Genomic DNA, 17,659 nt, shown 5'->3' on the forward strand with positions numbered 1-17,659 from the left:
CATATAATTCTGTGTATAATTGGCTATATTTAACTAACATTTTAAACAGCAGTTATAAAATGACAATAAGTACATACCTATCAATAATTGTTTTAAATGAAAATGAACTAAATTCTTCAGTCAAAAGACATAGAATGGATGAGTGAATTAAAAAAAAAAAAGACCCATCTATATGCTGTCTACAAGACACTTGCTTAAGATGTAAGGACACACACACGTTGAAAGTGAAGGGATGGAAAAGGGTGTCTCACACAAATGGAAACCAAAAGAAAGTTGGGGTAGCTATACTTACATCAGACAAAATAGACGTTAAAATAAAAGGCTTAATGGGGGACAAAGATGGGCATTATGTAATGATAAAGGGGTCATGACAAGAAGATATAACATTTGTAAATATTTATGCACCCAATATAAGAGCACCTATAAAAATAAAGCAAATATTAGCACATTTAAATGGAGAAATTGGCAGCAATACAATAATAGTAGGGGACTTTAATCCGCCACTTACATCAATGGATAGATCATCCAGGTAGAAAATCAATAAGAAAACTGCGGCATTAAATGAGTTTTACACCAAGGAACTTAATATATATGTACAGAAAACCCTATCCAAAACCAGCAGAATACATTCTTGTCAAATGCACATGGAACATTGTCCAAGATAAATCATATGTTAAGCCACAAAACACATCTCAATAAATTTGAGAATGTTGAAGTAATATCAAGCACTTTTCCCAATCATAATGGTATGAAACAAGAAATCAATCACAAGAAAAAAAATTTTAAATCACAAATATGTTAAGACAGGGCTTCCCTGGTGGTGCAGTGGTTGAGAGTCCACCTGCCGATTCAGGGGACACGGGTTCGTGCCCCGGTCTGGGAAGACCCCACACGCTGCAGAGCGGCTGGACCTGTGAGCCATGGCCACTGAGCCTGCGCGTCCGGAGCCTGTGCTCCGCAACGGGAGAGGCCACAACAGTGAGAGGCCCGCGTACCGAAAAAAACAAACAAACAAACAAACAAACAAATATGTTAAGATAAACACCATGTTACTGAACAACCAGTGGTCAATGAAGAAATCAAAGAGGAAATTTTAAAATTCTTTAATACAATGAAAATGAAAATAAAACATACCAAAAATCTGTGGGGATGCAGCAAAACCTGTTCTAAGAGGCAAGTTCATACTGATACAGGCCTAGCTCAAGAAGCAAGAAAAATCTCAAGCAATCTAACTTTACATGTAAAGGACCTAGAAAAAGAAAAATAACTGAAGCACAAATTTAGTAGAAGGAAAGAAATAATAAATGTCCAAGCATAAATAAACAAATGAGAGACTAATAAGACAATAGGGAAAAATCAGTGAAACCAAGAACTTGTTCATTGAAAAGATAAACAAAATTATCAATCCTGGGGCTTCCCTGGTGGCGCAGTGGTTGAGAGTCCGCCTGCCGATGCAGGGGACACGGGTTTGTGCCCTGGTGCGGGAAGATCCCACATGCCGCAGAGCAGCTGGGCCTGTGATTCACGGCTGCTGAGCCTGTGCGTCTGGAGCCTGTGCTCTGCAATGGGAGAGGCCACAGCAGTGAAAGGCCTGCGTACTGCAAAAAAAAAAAAAAAATCATTCCTTTAGCTACACTCACTAAGAAAAAAGGCAGGGCCGTTTTTTTAGAAATTAGACATGAAAGATGAGAAGTTATAACCAGCACCACAGAAATAAAAGAATCATAAGAGACTGCTATGAAAAAGTATACACCAACAGATTAGACAACCTTCTAAAATGGATAAATTTCTAGAAACATATAATCTTGCAATACTTCATCAGGAAGAAATAGAAAGTCTGAATAGCCCTATTACTTGTTAGGAGATTAAAGCAGTAATCAAAATCCTACCAACAAACAAATGTCCAGGACCAGATGCCTTTAAATGGTGAATTCTACCAAACAATCAAAGAAGATTTAATACTTCTCAAACTCTTCTAAAAAATTGAAGAGGAAACACTTTTGAACTCATTTTATGAGGCCAGCTTTACCCTAATATCAAAACCAGGCAAGAACACTACAAAAAAAAAAGAAAATTACAAGCCACTATCACTGATGAACATGGATGCAAGAATCCTCAACTATTAGCACACTGAATCCAACAATACATTAAAATAATCATACATCACGATCAAGTGGGATTTTTTCCAGTGATCATTCATCACCTGCAAATCAATCAATGTGATACATATTAACAAACTGAAGAATAAAAATCATATTATCAGTTCAATAGATGCAGAAAAATTTTTTGGCAAAATTCAACACCCATTTGCGATAAAAATTCTCCACAATGTTGGCATAGAGTGAACATAACTCTACATCATAAAGGCCATATATGACAAGTCTATAGCTAACATCGTACTCAATAGTGAAAAACTGGAAGGATTCCCTCTAAGATTAGGAAGAAGACAAGGATGTCCACTTTTACCACTTTCACTCCACATAGTATTGGAAGTCCTGGCCACAGCAATCAAACAAGAAAAAGAAATAAAAACATGCAAATTAGAAAGTAAGAAGTAAAACTGTCACTGTTTGCAGTTGACATTATTTTACATATAAAAAATCTTAAAGACCCCACCAAGAAAAACTTATAACAACTGAACAAACTCAGTAAAGTTTCAGGGTGCAAAATCAATATACAAAATTTGTTCCACTCTATACACCAACAGCAAACTATCAGAAAGAGAATTAAGAAAACAATCCCATTTATAATTGCATCAAAACATTAACCAATAATTTTAACAAAGGAGGTAAAAGACCTGTACACTAAAATTTATAAGACATTGATGAAAGGAATTGAAGAAGACAAAAATAAATGGAAAGCTATTCTGTGTTTATGGATTGGAAGAATTGGTATCATTAAAATAGCCATACTTCTCAAAGAAATCTGCAGATTCAACGCAACCCCTATCAAAATTCCAATGTCCTTTTTCACAGAACTATTAAAAAACACTCCTAAAATTTGTATGAAACCACAAAAGACTCCGAATAGCCAAAGTAGTCTTGAGGCAGAACAAAGATGGAGGCATTATACTTCTTGATTTTATGACTTTACAAAGCTATAGTCATCAAACTGTATGGTATTGATATAAAAACAGATATATAGACCAATGGAATAAAATAGAGAGCCCAGAAAGAAACCCACGGATATATAGTCAATTAATTTATGAAAAAGGAGTGCAGATTGTGTAATGGGGAAAGGATAGTCTCTTTACTAAATGGTGTTGGTAAAACTGGACAGCCACATATGAAGAATAAAATTAGACTACTGTCTTACACCATACACAAAAGATCACTCTAAATTGATTAAGGACTTGAATATAAAACCTGAAACCATAAAAGTCCTAGAGAATACATGGGTGGTAAGCACCTTGACGTCAATCTTGGCAATGTTTTTTGGGGGATCTGACTCCAAAAGTAAAGGCAACAAAAGCAAAAGTAAATAGTAGGATTACATCAAACTAAAAAGTTTCTGCACAGGAAATAAAACCATCAACAAAATTAAAAGGCAGAATGGGAGAAAATATTTTTGCAATTAGATATCTGAGAAGAGGTTAATATCCAAAATATATTTTAAAATTTATACAATTCAACAATGAAAAAACAATCCAATTTAAAAAGGGGCAGAGGAATAAACATATTTCTAAAGAAAACATACAGTTGGCCATCAGGCACATGAAAAGATGCTCGATGTCACTAATCATTAGGGAAATGCAAATCAATACCACAATGAAATATCAACTCACATTTGTCAGAATTGCCATTGTCAAGTAGATAAGAAATAGTAAGTAATGGCAAGGATGTAGAGAAAGGGAATCCTTGTGCCCTGTTGGGGTGCAGCCATTATGGAAAACATTATGGAGTTTCTTCAAAAAGTTAAAAATAGAACTACCACATGATCCAGCAATTTCACTTCCGGGTATATATCTAAAGAAAACAAAAACACGAATTCAAAAGGATATGAGCACCCCTTTGTTCATTGCAGTATTGTTTACAATAGTTAGGACATGGAAACAACCTAAGTGTCCATCAATTGATGTATGGATAAAGAAGATGTGGAAGACCCTGTGACAAGAAGGTATGTTCCCCATTTCAGGGAATGAAAGAAGAACTTGGAGCAAAGAAGGCATTGTTCAAGAAGAGGCTCTGGAAGGAGAGAATCCAGATTATGCAGGGTTTTATAGGCCAAATTAAGATTTTAGTTTTTCCCAAGAGTTATTGAAAGTCATTGAGAGAAGAACAATAGGATTAGAGTTGCATTAGAAAAATCACTGTGACTATTGTGACTAGAGTGGATGGGCCCAAGAGAAATGTGTGCCCATGTGTAGCATGAGACATGTAGAAAAATGTTCATAGCAGTTTGCTGTTCTTAATGGCCCTAAAGTAGAAACAGACCAAATGTTCATTAAGAGTAGAACGAATAAGTAAATTGTCACTTACGTATACAATGGATTTCTATGTAAAATGGGAATGAACAGACTAAGACTGAACACTACTACATGGATGAACTTCAAGCACATAATGTTAGATAAAAGCCAGACACAGAAAGACACATACAGTTTCATTCTATTTGCATAAAATTAAAAGCAGGCAAGACTAATGTGTGGTGTTAGAAGTTAGGATAGTAGTTATACTACGAGTGGTGAAGGAGGGAATAGTTATTAGAAGGAGTATTAGGTGGGCTTCAGTGCTGGCAATGCCCTATTTGTTAGGTGGTGGTTAAACAGGTGTTGGATTTGTGACAATGTATTTCACCGTATATTCACACTTTGTGCAGTTTTCAGTATATGTACAATATCACACTGAAAAACATATTTAAACTTTTTAAAAGAATAGATTGAATTTTAAGAGTTATTGAATGGATACTATGAGATTGGTTGGGAAGCAATGGCAGTAATCCAAGTGAAAGAAATCATTTCTCCTTGAACCTTGCTAATGTGAAGATGGAAAGGAGACTTATTTGAGAGTTATTTTTTAGGCGGCAAAATGAACAGAATTTGGTGCTAAATTAGATAGGGACTGTGAGGAATGAGGAAGTAACAGGGAATATTCCTTGGAGCAACTGATTTAGGAAACAAAAGAAGCAGTCCTCTGTGAGAAGGGACAAGGGGTAGAACAAATGAGCTGTGAGAAAAGGAGAAGGAGGTAGGGTTGCATTTGTTCAGAGAGCAGAGAGTTGTGGAGAGTGAATGAACTAAAGAAATATGATAGGATTGCAGAGTGGTACTGAATCATCATAACTTTCTAGTGAACATTTTACTGTGAAGAGTGACTTGCTCCATCAACACTCAGCTGTTCCTGTCTAGGCATGAAGAGAACCAGTGATTAGGATCACACATGATTGGAGTTTTGCTGGATGGGTGTGATCAATATAGTTTTCAGGTAATATGATAAGTCAAAATAGATCAGTAAGAGGTTGGGGTACATTCCAACTTTCCATCCTCATTATAATGAAAGAGGATTTTCAATGAGCATCTATTCAGGTGTTCCCTGGGAATCTGGAAATTCACTTGAGAAGGTAACAGAGATGAGGGAAGCCAGTGTGATGAAGGTCATAGGTCTCCAGAATTACTATTCCTCTCCTCTCTAAACATACCTTCCATTGTCACTACAACCACAGTCACATATTACCATTTTTCTTTCTTATCTTTCTCTTTATTTTTCTTTTTCTATAAGTCCCTTTCTCCTCCTCATGTCCTCTTCCCTTTAGGGGATTGTATGGAAGAAATAAAAGAAGTGGATCTGCCAAAATTGTCTTGGGACACTGGCAGACTTGGGACTGGAGAAACTAAATTGAGAGGAAGATTAGTGTTTTAACTTTTTGGACACATCAGTTTATACATAATTTTAGGCTTTAGTAACCAGTGGACCCATTGCAAAGACCCAATGCAAAGCCTATACAATTTAAGTGATATGCCAACTAGCATTTGGACACTAGGCAAAAGAAAGAATTTTTACCTTTTTTTGTGTGCCTATCTCCCTTTTTCTTCTGCTAATAGCTAATTTATTCATTCAGTTATTCAGTCGTTTATTCCACAAACATATTGAGTAACTACTGATGTATAGTAATATATCAGACACTAAGCTAGTTGTCTTCTAACAAGTCAGACCTGGGGGGGGGGTCTCTTAATCCAAAAGGACCACCCCTCTGTTCTAAATTAGCCCTGTCTTTTCCATGACTCAATCAAAACCAACCATTTCCTGAGGGATGCTGATTAGATTTTTATTTAGATAACTCATACCAGTATATGCATAAATGGTAATAACTATAAGCATATGCCAGGCTCTCTCCTGAGCACTCTATAAGTATGAATACATTCAATCTTCACAACATACTATGAGGTAAGTAGTATTATTATCTCTACTTTAAAAGTGAGAAACCCAAGGGATGGAGAGATTAAGTAACATGGTCATCAAGGAGGTGGCAGAGGCAGGACTCAACAAAACAGTCTTTCTCCAAAGTCTGTTTTCCTAATGTTACTGCTCAGGTTCAGCTGCTCACCACTTGAAAGCCAATACTCAAGAGATGAAAGGGAAAAGGAAAAAACTTTTTTTCAGGAGACCAGCAACCTGGGGAGAATGTGGATTCATGTCCAAAAACCAGCTCCGAATATTCTGCTCAGCCATGAAAGTTTTTAAAGGGAAAATCATTTGAGGAGGGGGGTCAGAGTCATTGTTATCTTCCACTGTGTGCAGATTTTCTTCTGATTATTTGGTGGTGAGGTAACCAGGGCAGTGTTCCAGGACCCTTGTTCTCAGTCTCAAGTTACCATCCTCCATGTGGTTGGGGGTCTTTTCTCCTTCAGAAGAATTCAAAGGTATTCTGTTATATATATTCCTTGAGGAGGAACCAGGACCCTGCCCCATGGCTGCACTACTGTTTCTTGACTGCTCCTCTTTGTTTCTGCCTTCCCTCCCTTCTCTGATAAGCAGCTGTTTGAATCTTCCCTCTGGAACTCAGGGAAGGTCAAGGAGGCTGAACGAAGCTTATTTTCTACACAAAAGAAACAGGGGACACAGAAAGAATTTATACCTGGGAGGACCCCACAGGGTCCTGCTGCATTTCACAAATCACTGCCCAACATAGCCTACACCTGAGGCTTGTTGTGAGGAGAGAAGAAGTGCTGCATTCTAATAGACTCTGTTATGGGTCGGAATTAAATTGCTTTAGCCTTTGAATTCACCGTTTTGTTCTTACCATCAGGAGTCTAGTGGTCCTTAGGGTGAAGTTGTTCAGTTGCTATTGAATTTTATGTAAACATTAGAGAAAGCAAAAGTCTATTCATGTCTCTAGTTTGGAGAAAGACCTCTGTGGTCATTAGGATTGATAATAATGAGGGTATAAGATCTACGAATTCCTGGGCCTATTCTACCTGACATGAGGGGTGTTGACACCTACCCAGAGAAGTAGAAAGAGGAAGGATATACACTTGTGGGATCTCAGAAAGAAAGAAAACATGCAGCTAGGTGATCCAATTAGACAGTTAATGTGATATCTAATTTCTACTGAATCAACAAATTATGGGGAACTTTTATAATCAGCATCCTGTTGGGAAGACTGAGACCAGTGTATTACTTCTTAACTTATTCTAGAGAAAAGGAAAGAAGGTGGATGAAGCAAATATATGAAATCCCAATATGCTCAAGTTTTTTCAGCAGAAAAGAAAAAAAATACACATTATAGTTTTACCTAGCAGTATGGGTTTAGTTTATGAGGATATGAAGGAGAGAATGCACTTCTTTTTATATCTCTTCCTCAGTGATTTCACTCATTCTCATTAATATTCTTTCATTCATTCATTTTTGTTCTTTTGCACTATTTTTATTCATTTGTTTACTCATCCATTTATGCACCTATTGAACAAATACTTTTTAAATGTCCTCCAACTGCTATGTATTGTTCTAGGTGCTATAAATATTGCCATAAATAATACAAGCAAATTCCTGGTCCACAGAGTTCACAGTCTACGGAGGGCCAAGGTAGTAGACAGAGAGAAACAACTAAGAAATTAATGAATAAGATAAATAAGTTTCATAAATAAAACTGATGTGATAGAGAGGAACTTGTTGGGGGGTTATTTTAGATTATGTGACAAATGAATAAAATTGAATAAAAGGTAGCATGTGATAAATGTGATGACAGGATTTTAAATAAAGTGCTCTGTAAGCATTAAAAAAGAAAGAGTTTTGTATAACTGGAAAGAATTTAAGACATCCTTAAAGCTAGATAGAGTTTTGGTAGATGAAGTTCGTGGAATAAAGACATTCCTGATTTGAGAAAGAAAATGAATAAGGGAGGAAATAAAAGGGAACACCTGCCATGTACAGCCAAAGGAATGAGGTGCAGAAGGATGGATGAGGGGTAAGGGGAGACAGCTTTTGGAAGCAAAAGAAACAGACTGCAGTCCTAAACATCATGAAACAAGTTTTAATTAAAAAATTCTTCAGGCAAAGGACTTGAATAGACATTTCTCCAAAGAGGATATACAAATGACCAAGAAGCATGTGAAAAAATGCTCAACATTACTAATAATCAGAGAGATGCAAATCAAAACCACAACGACACATAACCTCACATCTGTTAGAATGACTATCATCAAATAGACAAGTGATAACCAACAAGTGTTGTTTAGGATGTGGAGAAAGGGAATGCCTGTGTATTGTTGGAGGGAATGTAAATGGGTACAGCCACCATGGAAAATAGAATGGAGGTTTCTCAAAAATTAAAAACAGAACTACCATATGAACCAACAATTTCATTCCTGGGTATATATCCGAAATAATTGAAAGCAGGGTCTTGAAATATTTGCACACCCATGTTCATAGCAGCACTATACACAATATCCAAGAGGAATAAGCAACCTATTCTTTCAACGGATGAAAACATAAACGAAAGGTGGTAATACATACAATAGAATATTATTCAGCCTTCAAAAGGAAGGAAATCTTTTCACAAGCCACAATATGGATTAAACTTGAGGACGTTATGCTAAATGAAATGAGCCAGTTGAAAAAAGACAAATTCTGTATGATTCTACTTAGATGATGTATCTAACATTGGCAAATTCATGAAAGTAGAATGATGGTTACCACAGGCTGGGAGGAGGGGGAAAGAGGAGTTATTGATAAAGTTTCAGATTTATAAGGTAAAAAAATCCTAGAAATCTGTTTCACAACAATGTGAATGTAGTTAACTCTACTGAAAAATACACTTGAAAATGGTTAAGATGGTAAAGTTTATGTTTTTTATCACAATAAAAAATTATTCAGTTTCTTTAGTTCTCAAGATCATTATGCTGCTTTTGTATTAAACTATTAAACTTCTAAGGGGTGTGTGTGTGTGTGTGTGTGTGTGTGTGTGTGTGTTAGGTTGCAGGAAAATATATGTATCTGTTTGGATCTACATTAACCTCATTTATCTAAACCCCACTTACATGGATCTTGGAAACTTTTCCCATATTGAGCAACAAGCTGTCCTAAACAAGGGGACTTTGATTATTGTTTCAACTGTTTTTATTACTCTTGAATTATCAATATCTGTGTTGCAAAAGTTCCCATTACATTAGTTTCCCAATAAAATGTCATCTGATTATAGGACATCTTATGCCTCACTCTTTGTGAGTTCTGACACGTTTCTAGCGTAAACTTGTCTAACTTTATACATCTGCATAATGTCTAGACCCAATACTTTTTAAGTATTAAGTTTAACATATTCAATATGTAAAAATTAAATAATATATTTGATATATAAAGTTGTCTCCTCTTTTATACAGATCAAGCTGTAATTAAACGATAGAGCCAAAAGAATATCATTCAGTGTTTAATATTTCATTGCCTCTTTGATGCCTTATCTATTTTATAGGCACTAAATTACATAAAAATACATAAGGTGAATACTTAATCACCATATCACCTACATTAGAACACAAGTACAGAGATAAAGCATATAGTTTTAAATATGCTTAACTCTGGAACCCTTGTCTATTTACTTTTATAATTATTGGGGATTTTTGGGTTGTTTTTGTTTTGCTTTGTGTTTTGCTTTTTAGAACTTTTCTGCTATAGTTATCTTCATTTTGTGTTAACACGAAAGAGATGCTTTTCATTGTACAAAACTGGCTCACTTTACATGATCTGAACTTGAGAAGCTCATATTTCTCAGGTTTCAAGACAACATGCTAAATGTATGGGAGCACCTACTGGTGAAGGATGATATAGTCCTACAGACTGGTTTTATTGGACCTTGTAATTTAGACCAAGTTGGAGGGCATGAGGCTTATGAAGCCCTTAAGTGTATAATCAAGGGAATTCGGCTGCCAAAAAATGCTTATTGCTTAAATATTGCAAGAGAGTGGTCTTAGGCAGGAAATATAAGAACTGAGAAGACACTATAAAACAAATATACCATTTAGATGGGACCACAATATCTAACAGGAATAAAATTATTTAGTATTGAGGTACTAAAATGTTTCATGAGGGCTGAGAAAAGGTTTGTCTCCTTCACTTCTGAATGCCTAGCATGGTAACTGGTACCTTGAATGTGTCAATAAATATTTACTGAATTAATAAATGTTAACCGATTTGGAATTTCTTCCTCAAAATATCTGAAAATTTGCCTTCTGTTCTCCTTCTCCCATAGGACCATATCCATTGTTTATAATAAAAACAAGGAAAAATATAATTTGTGTGACAAATTTCCTTTTTAGATGAAAAAAAAGCTTCTTTTTGGTTAACCAGAAACCCTGAGACAGTTAAAAAATATACTGGAACTTTAGAGTTAAAAACTGTAATAATGAAAAATGACCTAAACGAATTAAAAGGAAGGTGATGGGGAGTTGCAAAGGCTTTGTAATCAAATATTTCTAGGTTCAAATTTCAGCTCTATAGCTTAGTAGCTGCATTAGGTTGGATGAATTGCTTAACTTCTCTGTTCTCACTTTCCTTTTTTATTAGAGTTTTGTGAAGATTTAATGAGTCAATGTATATGCAATGCTTTGTACCTACTTGGTAAATAATAAATAGCAGCTATTGAATTTTTCTCCGAATGAAGGTACTCATTTTCCTAATTTTCAGGGGACCGTAAGCTTCTTGGGAGAGGGACCATATTTTATTCATTTCTAGAACATAGCACAGTGTCTGGCATAAGTTGGTACTTAATAAATAAATGTGTTGAATTAATAAAGAAAATAAATATTTAAACAACTATTTGGTGACTACTGTGCACAGTACTTGACAAAATTGTGCATCACACAACTTGTAACTGAGGTGTATGTAGACACCCAACAGAATCATTTAAAATATAGAAATAGGATATTTTCTATCACTGGAATAATCTGCAATTGCTTTAATTAATAAGTTTTTTTCATGATGATTTAGGAATTCACAAGTAATGCTGAGTTCAAATAACTGCATACTGGATGGAGACTATATTATAATGTATTCACACCATAACCACATTGTAGCTTAGCCACATAGTGATTTTTATCATTAAGGGCATTTTTCTCATTTGCTTTCATTAATACAACTACTACTCAACCCCTGCTTATAAGTGTAGATAATTGGTTTTGAAAATTTCACAATAAAAACTGTAAAGCCGTTTTGTACTTGGTAATCAGGAAAGGCACCAGCAATGAAGAAGGGATGCTTTTAATAAAAATATTTTATACATCCACCTGAAAGTTCTCATGTGGCAAACATTACAACTCTTAATCATACCTAAATGTAAATCATCAGACCTGTAAATACTCTGGGTTATGTGAAAGTACTTTACACTTCTAAATGAAAATAATTTTGCCCATAAAGTAGTTATATCAAAGACATCTCTTTTAATCGATGGTTTAATAACCATTACCATTTTATGCATATCTCAGAAGTGTGTAACATTCTCTGGATCGGTGTTCCAATGTGTAACAAATTTTTCTAGGCTTATGGAATCAAAAAACTATTGCAAACAGGTTTTAATAAGCTAAAACTACTGCCAAATATGAAATTATATTTGGAAGCAAAGTCTCAAAAAAAACTAACATGTTCATTTATACCTTTACTGGAAGAACAAAATTTGACACAAAAACTAAATTACTATCAAGGGAAAACCATTCCCATTGGAAACAAATGTAAACTCGGGTTGAATTTCAAGATATATCATTCTCCTTGAGATTAATGGAGAAAGATTTTTACACATTATCTTGTCGACGAGAATGCACAGTATTTTAGACTCATGCTTGGCATAACATTACATGAAATGTAACACAGCATTTTCATAGAATGCAACTTATTTTCCAAGTTTATAAGTTAACCAAAAAAAGCACATTTAAAAATCAAGCTCTATAAACTTACAGCTCTTTTTGACCAAAACAAAACAAACGGAAGTCAAAATAATTGGGGAAAATAGATAACATGGTAAAACTTGTTTGAAAATTGAAATATTCTCTCTTTTTCTTTTCCTCATCTATATTCAAAGATGGCTACTTCATTTCTCAATCTTGTCACATTTTTCACAAAATATAACTATAAGGATAGTAAAATATGGTATACTCATTGGACCATTTTGTAAACAGTTAAATGAAACATAAATACAAGTTCAAATTAAAGATTTTTTTCCCCTGCAAGTTAGAGGATATTGGTCATGGAAGAAAATTCAGAAAAAAAAAAAAAACAGGCACAAAAAAGCGCATGCAAAACACGTTTCTCTCGGGCTTCCCTGGTGGCGCAGTGGTTGAGTCTGCTTGCCGATGCAGGGGACATGGGTTCGTGCCCTGGTCTGGGAAGATCCCACATGCCGCGGAGCGGCTGGGCCCGTGAGCCATGGCCGCTGAGCCTGCGCGTCCGGAGCCTGTGCTCCGCAATTGGAGAGGCCGCAATAGTGAGAGGCCCGCGTACCGCAAAAAAAAAAAAACAAAAAAAAGAAACATGTTTCTCTTAGAACTTTAACATTTAAACTGCAGTGTGTATAGCTTTTAATACAGAATTTTAAACATCCTTGAATCCTGTACATTATAAATAATGAGTTCTTTACTTCAGCCAGTTGGTAGGGTATATTAAATAAGGGCTAATTAAAAATCTAATATTTGTTTTGGCATTCTTTTCAAAGTTTCAAAACACAATATATTGGTTCCTAAAAGCTTTATTTTTCAAATTAAGAAAATTAAGGCATAAAAATTATGTACATGTTTCAAATGAGGACTTTTCATTTTCTTCTTATACCTTTAAAAATTAACTTAAGCTATTTGCCCCAGAATTTTCCCTACAGCCGTATAAACTGAATAACTGCTAATATAGAACTTAGATTAATGAATAATTTTTATCAAGTTTAAGTTTTCGTTCCATGCTTTTTTTTTAAACCTTTGATGTCTGCCTCACTTTTCTAATAGGAAGTAGTAGTAACTGACAAATGAATAAATGAACAGCTAATGATACTAACAGAAAAACTTAGATGTACTGGTTTTGATTTTATATTACATTCCTTCACATAAGGTGGTTACATTTATTGATAATAAAAATGTCTTAGCATGGAAGAATTGAAAATACGAAAATGTCATGATTCTATTACATGTTCTATTACAAGCAGCATGAATGACATACAGGTACTCTACCAGCTGAAAAAGTCTGAGAATCACTGACTTAACATCTATTACGGCTGTGTCTAAATATGCAAATAAAATCCTAAACCACTAATAACAGCATTTCCATTTTTATAAACATGGTGGCATACACAGTAGGAGATTAAAATGGTAGTCCTGGCTCTCATACTTCCAACTCCAAGGCAATCGAATATATAAGATTTATTTCATATGACTATTCCAGACAGATTCTTTCTCATTATGTTCAATAAATATTAAATTGATTTATAACACAATTCCCCTTCTGAGTGGTGACTGTAGGGGTACATTAATATTGCGTATGAGTGCATAGGTGCTGAAAGATTTGCTAACTTTCCTGCCCTATTTTATTATTATTATTATTTTGCGGTACGCAGGCCTCTCACTGTTGTGGCCTCTCCTGTTTTGGAGCACAGGCTCCGGATGCGCAGGCCCAGCGGCCATGGCTCACGGGCCTAGCCGCTCTGCGGCATGTGGGATCCTCCCGGACCGGGGCACGAACCCGTGTCCCCTGCATCGGCAGGAGGACTCCCAACCACTGCGCCACCAGGGAAGCCCTCCTGACCTATTTTAAACCACAGATCAATAACCTTTCCATTTTGTACTTAAATTTCCATACCTTGTAAACAATAATCAAACAACAATAACACTAAAATTACTAAATTTATTCTCTTTTCAACATCTCATCTAACTTTTATTGCTATTATAGCCCAGTTGAATTTCAAGGATAATACTGAAAATAGCACTGAACCAGGGAAACAGGGGAAATTCATTTGATCCCTGGATCTGCCCCTAAATAAACTGCATGATTAGGGCAAATCTGAGTGTCAATTTTCTCAAAAGCAAACTAGGAAAAAAAATATTTGCCTCAAAAGTTTGCCACAGGATTAAAATTAATTGATGTAAGTGAGGATTGTAAATTATAAAGTACTATTCCAATGCATGTTATTACTACTATGATTTTGAAAATCCCTCTATTCTATTATAGCACTGCTATTTTCAAAATGTGGTGGACTCCTCCTTTGGGGACAAAAACAAGCTAAGTATTTCTGGACAGAATTTGCAATATATAATCCTTCCAAGTAAAGTAACAGGCTGAGACAAACATTGTTTGGATACTCCTTTTCTGTATTGGCAATTCTCTTTTTAAAATGAAAGTTTATTAACAAATATGTAAGATTCTCATTAAAATGAATTTATGTGCCCATGAGATGCTCAAAATCTAAAATTAAAAATAGGATATTTTATACATATAAAAGAAGTATAGCCATGTTTCTTTCTTTCAACCACTGCCATTAAAAGAATTTCTTTCGTATTGAAATTATTTATCAAACTGTTAGAGGTTTTGTACACAGGTTTAGTTGACCATTAGCAATAAAGGAACATGAATTCTAGCTGTTAAATCTAAAAACCATAAATGGATAGAAATGTTACTCAAACTTCTAACTTTATCACCTTGTTTCAACCCAAACACTGCTCTTAAGTTATCCATTCTCAAGATATGTCCCATGTTTGTTAAGAATTTCAGACACAACACATACACATTAGCAAATCTAGTATTCATTATGAAGTTACCTAGAAAATCCTGTTTTACATGTGAATTAGGCTTTCACTAGGAATTAGTATAAGCCATAATGACTAATCTTACATAATGCATTCATTTATTTTCTTCTGAAAAGTCAGATCTTATATTTCCTTGATGCTAAAATCTTATAAAGCATTTCTTGCTGTCTTTTTTTCCTCTGTGCTTAGCTTAACACAATGCATGCCCTATAAGTGTCTCTGAGCCTTTAACTAAAAATTAACTTTTAAAATATGTCAAAATAAATTAGGATGTCTCATCTTCATTTTTTATTGTTTTCAGCACCGAGTCTTCTCCCAAAATTTTACATAGTTCATTGAGTCTCTGCTGCATTTTGGGAATTCCAGCTAGCTGAGATTCTAGCTTTTGTTTTTCTTCACTTAGTGTTAAACGAATAGCAGTGTCCAATTGTTCAAAGCGCCAACCTCCTTCACCATCAAACTGTAATAAATGAGTGTGGTATTTCCTGCATAATCAAAATGAAATAATATTATTAGCAATAATTACAAAAAGCCATTTTAGTTATAGATTTATCATTCTAATTGATATCCAAAGGCAAATTTTAAGTAAGGTGCCTATTTTACATTTGATTTTCAAGAATCCCTCAAAAGGTAAAATATTGTGAATTTTTTTACTCCGAAAGTCATTAGTCTAGCCTCTAGGAAGTTCTATTGCTTGTATTAAATTTATTTTATATTGTGAATATACATGAATTGCAAAGGAAGACATACTGTTGCATTTATTTATATTCATAGCCCAGTATGAATAAATATCAAAGCATACTTAGAATGGGAATAAGGAAAGGAAGCAGAGGGAAGAAAGTAAAAATTTAAAAGGCTATTAAAAAAAATAACTAAGAAAAATAAAGGAAATACAATACCAATTCATTAGTACACTATCCTTCGGGAATGAGTTCGTCAACATAAGTAAAAATTTCTCAAAAATTAAAGTTTTAAAACATTTAAAAAAATGAACTGATAGAAATCTTCAGCTATCAATACTTCCATGCTTTCATATAATTTAATCTCTTTTCTCATGGCTCAAGTTCATAATTAGGAACTTCAGAGAGGTATAGAGATGACTTTATTGATGAGACAGAAGGCAGTTCACCTTCTCCTAAATGAAGGCTGAGGTCACCAATTTCTGGGAATTGTGGGGTGTGTGTAAAAAGGGTAATCTGGCAGAGCTGTCCTTGCATGGCTGAGCCACTGCATTTTGTCACTGTGCTGAAGAGGCACATGTTCTTATGTGTCTTCTCTTACAGTTTTTCTCACTTCTTGCCCTCTTTTAAGCTCTCATCAGTCATTATTTACTACGATCAGTGGGGGTATATCAAATAGCTTTTACCTCCATTTTTAAACTGAGATATGATTCATATACCATAAATTCATCCTTTTAAAATGTAAAATTCAATGATTTTTGGTATATTTATAAGCTCATGCAACCATCAGCACTATCCAATTCCAGAATATTTTCTTCACCCCAAAAAGAAACCTCATACACATTAGCAGTCCCTCCCAATCTCTCCTTCTGCTCATCCCCTGCCAACCACCAATCTCCTTTATGTCTCTATGGATTTTTCTGTTCTGGACATTTCATATATATGGACTCATACAAAATGTGGCTTTTTGTGACTGACTTCTTCCACCCAACAAAATGATTTCAAAGTTCATCTAGTTGTAGTGTTAGTACTTCATTCATTTTTATGGCTGAATAATATTCCATTGTATACACATTTTATCCATTCACCAATTGATAGAAATTTGGGTTTCATTCCATTTTGTTTGGGTGGTTTCAACATGCTGTAAGATGGGGAAGCTAAACTAAGTTAAACTATGTCTAAAAGAGTAAATATCACTCTCAAGCTGAAGGCTGAAGTTCATATGTTTGATAACATATGACAGAGATTAATCTTTTCCATATGCTTTTGAGTAACTATCTTTAGGGTTTTAAGTTTTCCAAAAATTTGACCTCACAATGGGTGGGACCTGACAAAAATTAAATTGAAAACAATGTATTCCTAAATCAAGGGAAAAAATTTAAATGTGACAAAAGTGCTATTAAAATATGAGAGCTAAAACAAAAGTAATGGAAAAACAAAAGAAGGATGGTGATATAAGAGAAATAATAGTAAAAAAATATTTTGTTTATTACATTCTCAACTTCTCTTGGGCTTTCCTAACCTTTGATCTACAACGAGGAGCAATTTTAGAACACAGTAGTTCAGATCTTGAGCAACTTCCATCTTCAATTTATATTGGAGGTTTGGCTCATCACTCTGGTCCTACAACATTATTTGGTTTTTACATGGGGGAAGAAACTGTATAGGTGTTTCATGACCTGATATTCAAAGGTGTGTTCTATATTATGGGCTAAAATAATATTTCAGAGTTTATCTTAGTCAGAGGAATTTAAAAGAAACTACTATTTTAACAGAGCCT

The 17,659-nt window shown here is 34.7% G+C and overlaps 1 protein-coding gene across 1 annotated transcript in view; it reads right to left on the reverse strand.

Moving 5' to 3' along the window:
* Positions 1 to 13,517: 13,517 nt before the first annotated feature.
* The window catches only part of ABCD2 (ATP binding cassette subfamily D member 2), a 78,452-nt gene continuing 74,310 nt past the window's right edge, over positions 13,518 to 17,659 (reverse strand). Inside the window, exon 10 of the mRNA XM_022572467.2 lies at positions 13,518 to 15,684. Within this exon, the coding sequence (XP_022428175.2) occupies positions 15,465 to 15,684 (220 nt within the window). The 3' untranslated portion in view covers positions 13,518 to 15,464. The remainder of the gene's footprint in view (positions 15,685 to 17,659) is intronic.

Source organism: Delphinapterus leucas, chromosome 11, assembly GCF_059928025.1.
Source record: "Delphinapterus leucas isolate spDelLeu-1000000601 "Yukka" chromosome 11, BTC_Dleu_Yukka2, whole genome shotgun sequence".
Lineage (NCBI taxonomy): Eukaryota > Metazoa > Chordata > Mammalia > Artiodactyla > Monodontidae > Delphinapterus > Delphinapterus leucas.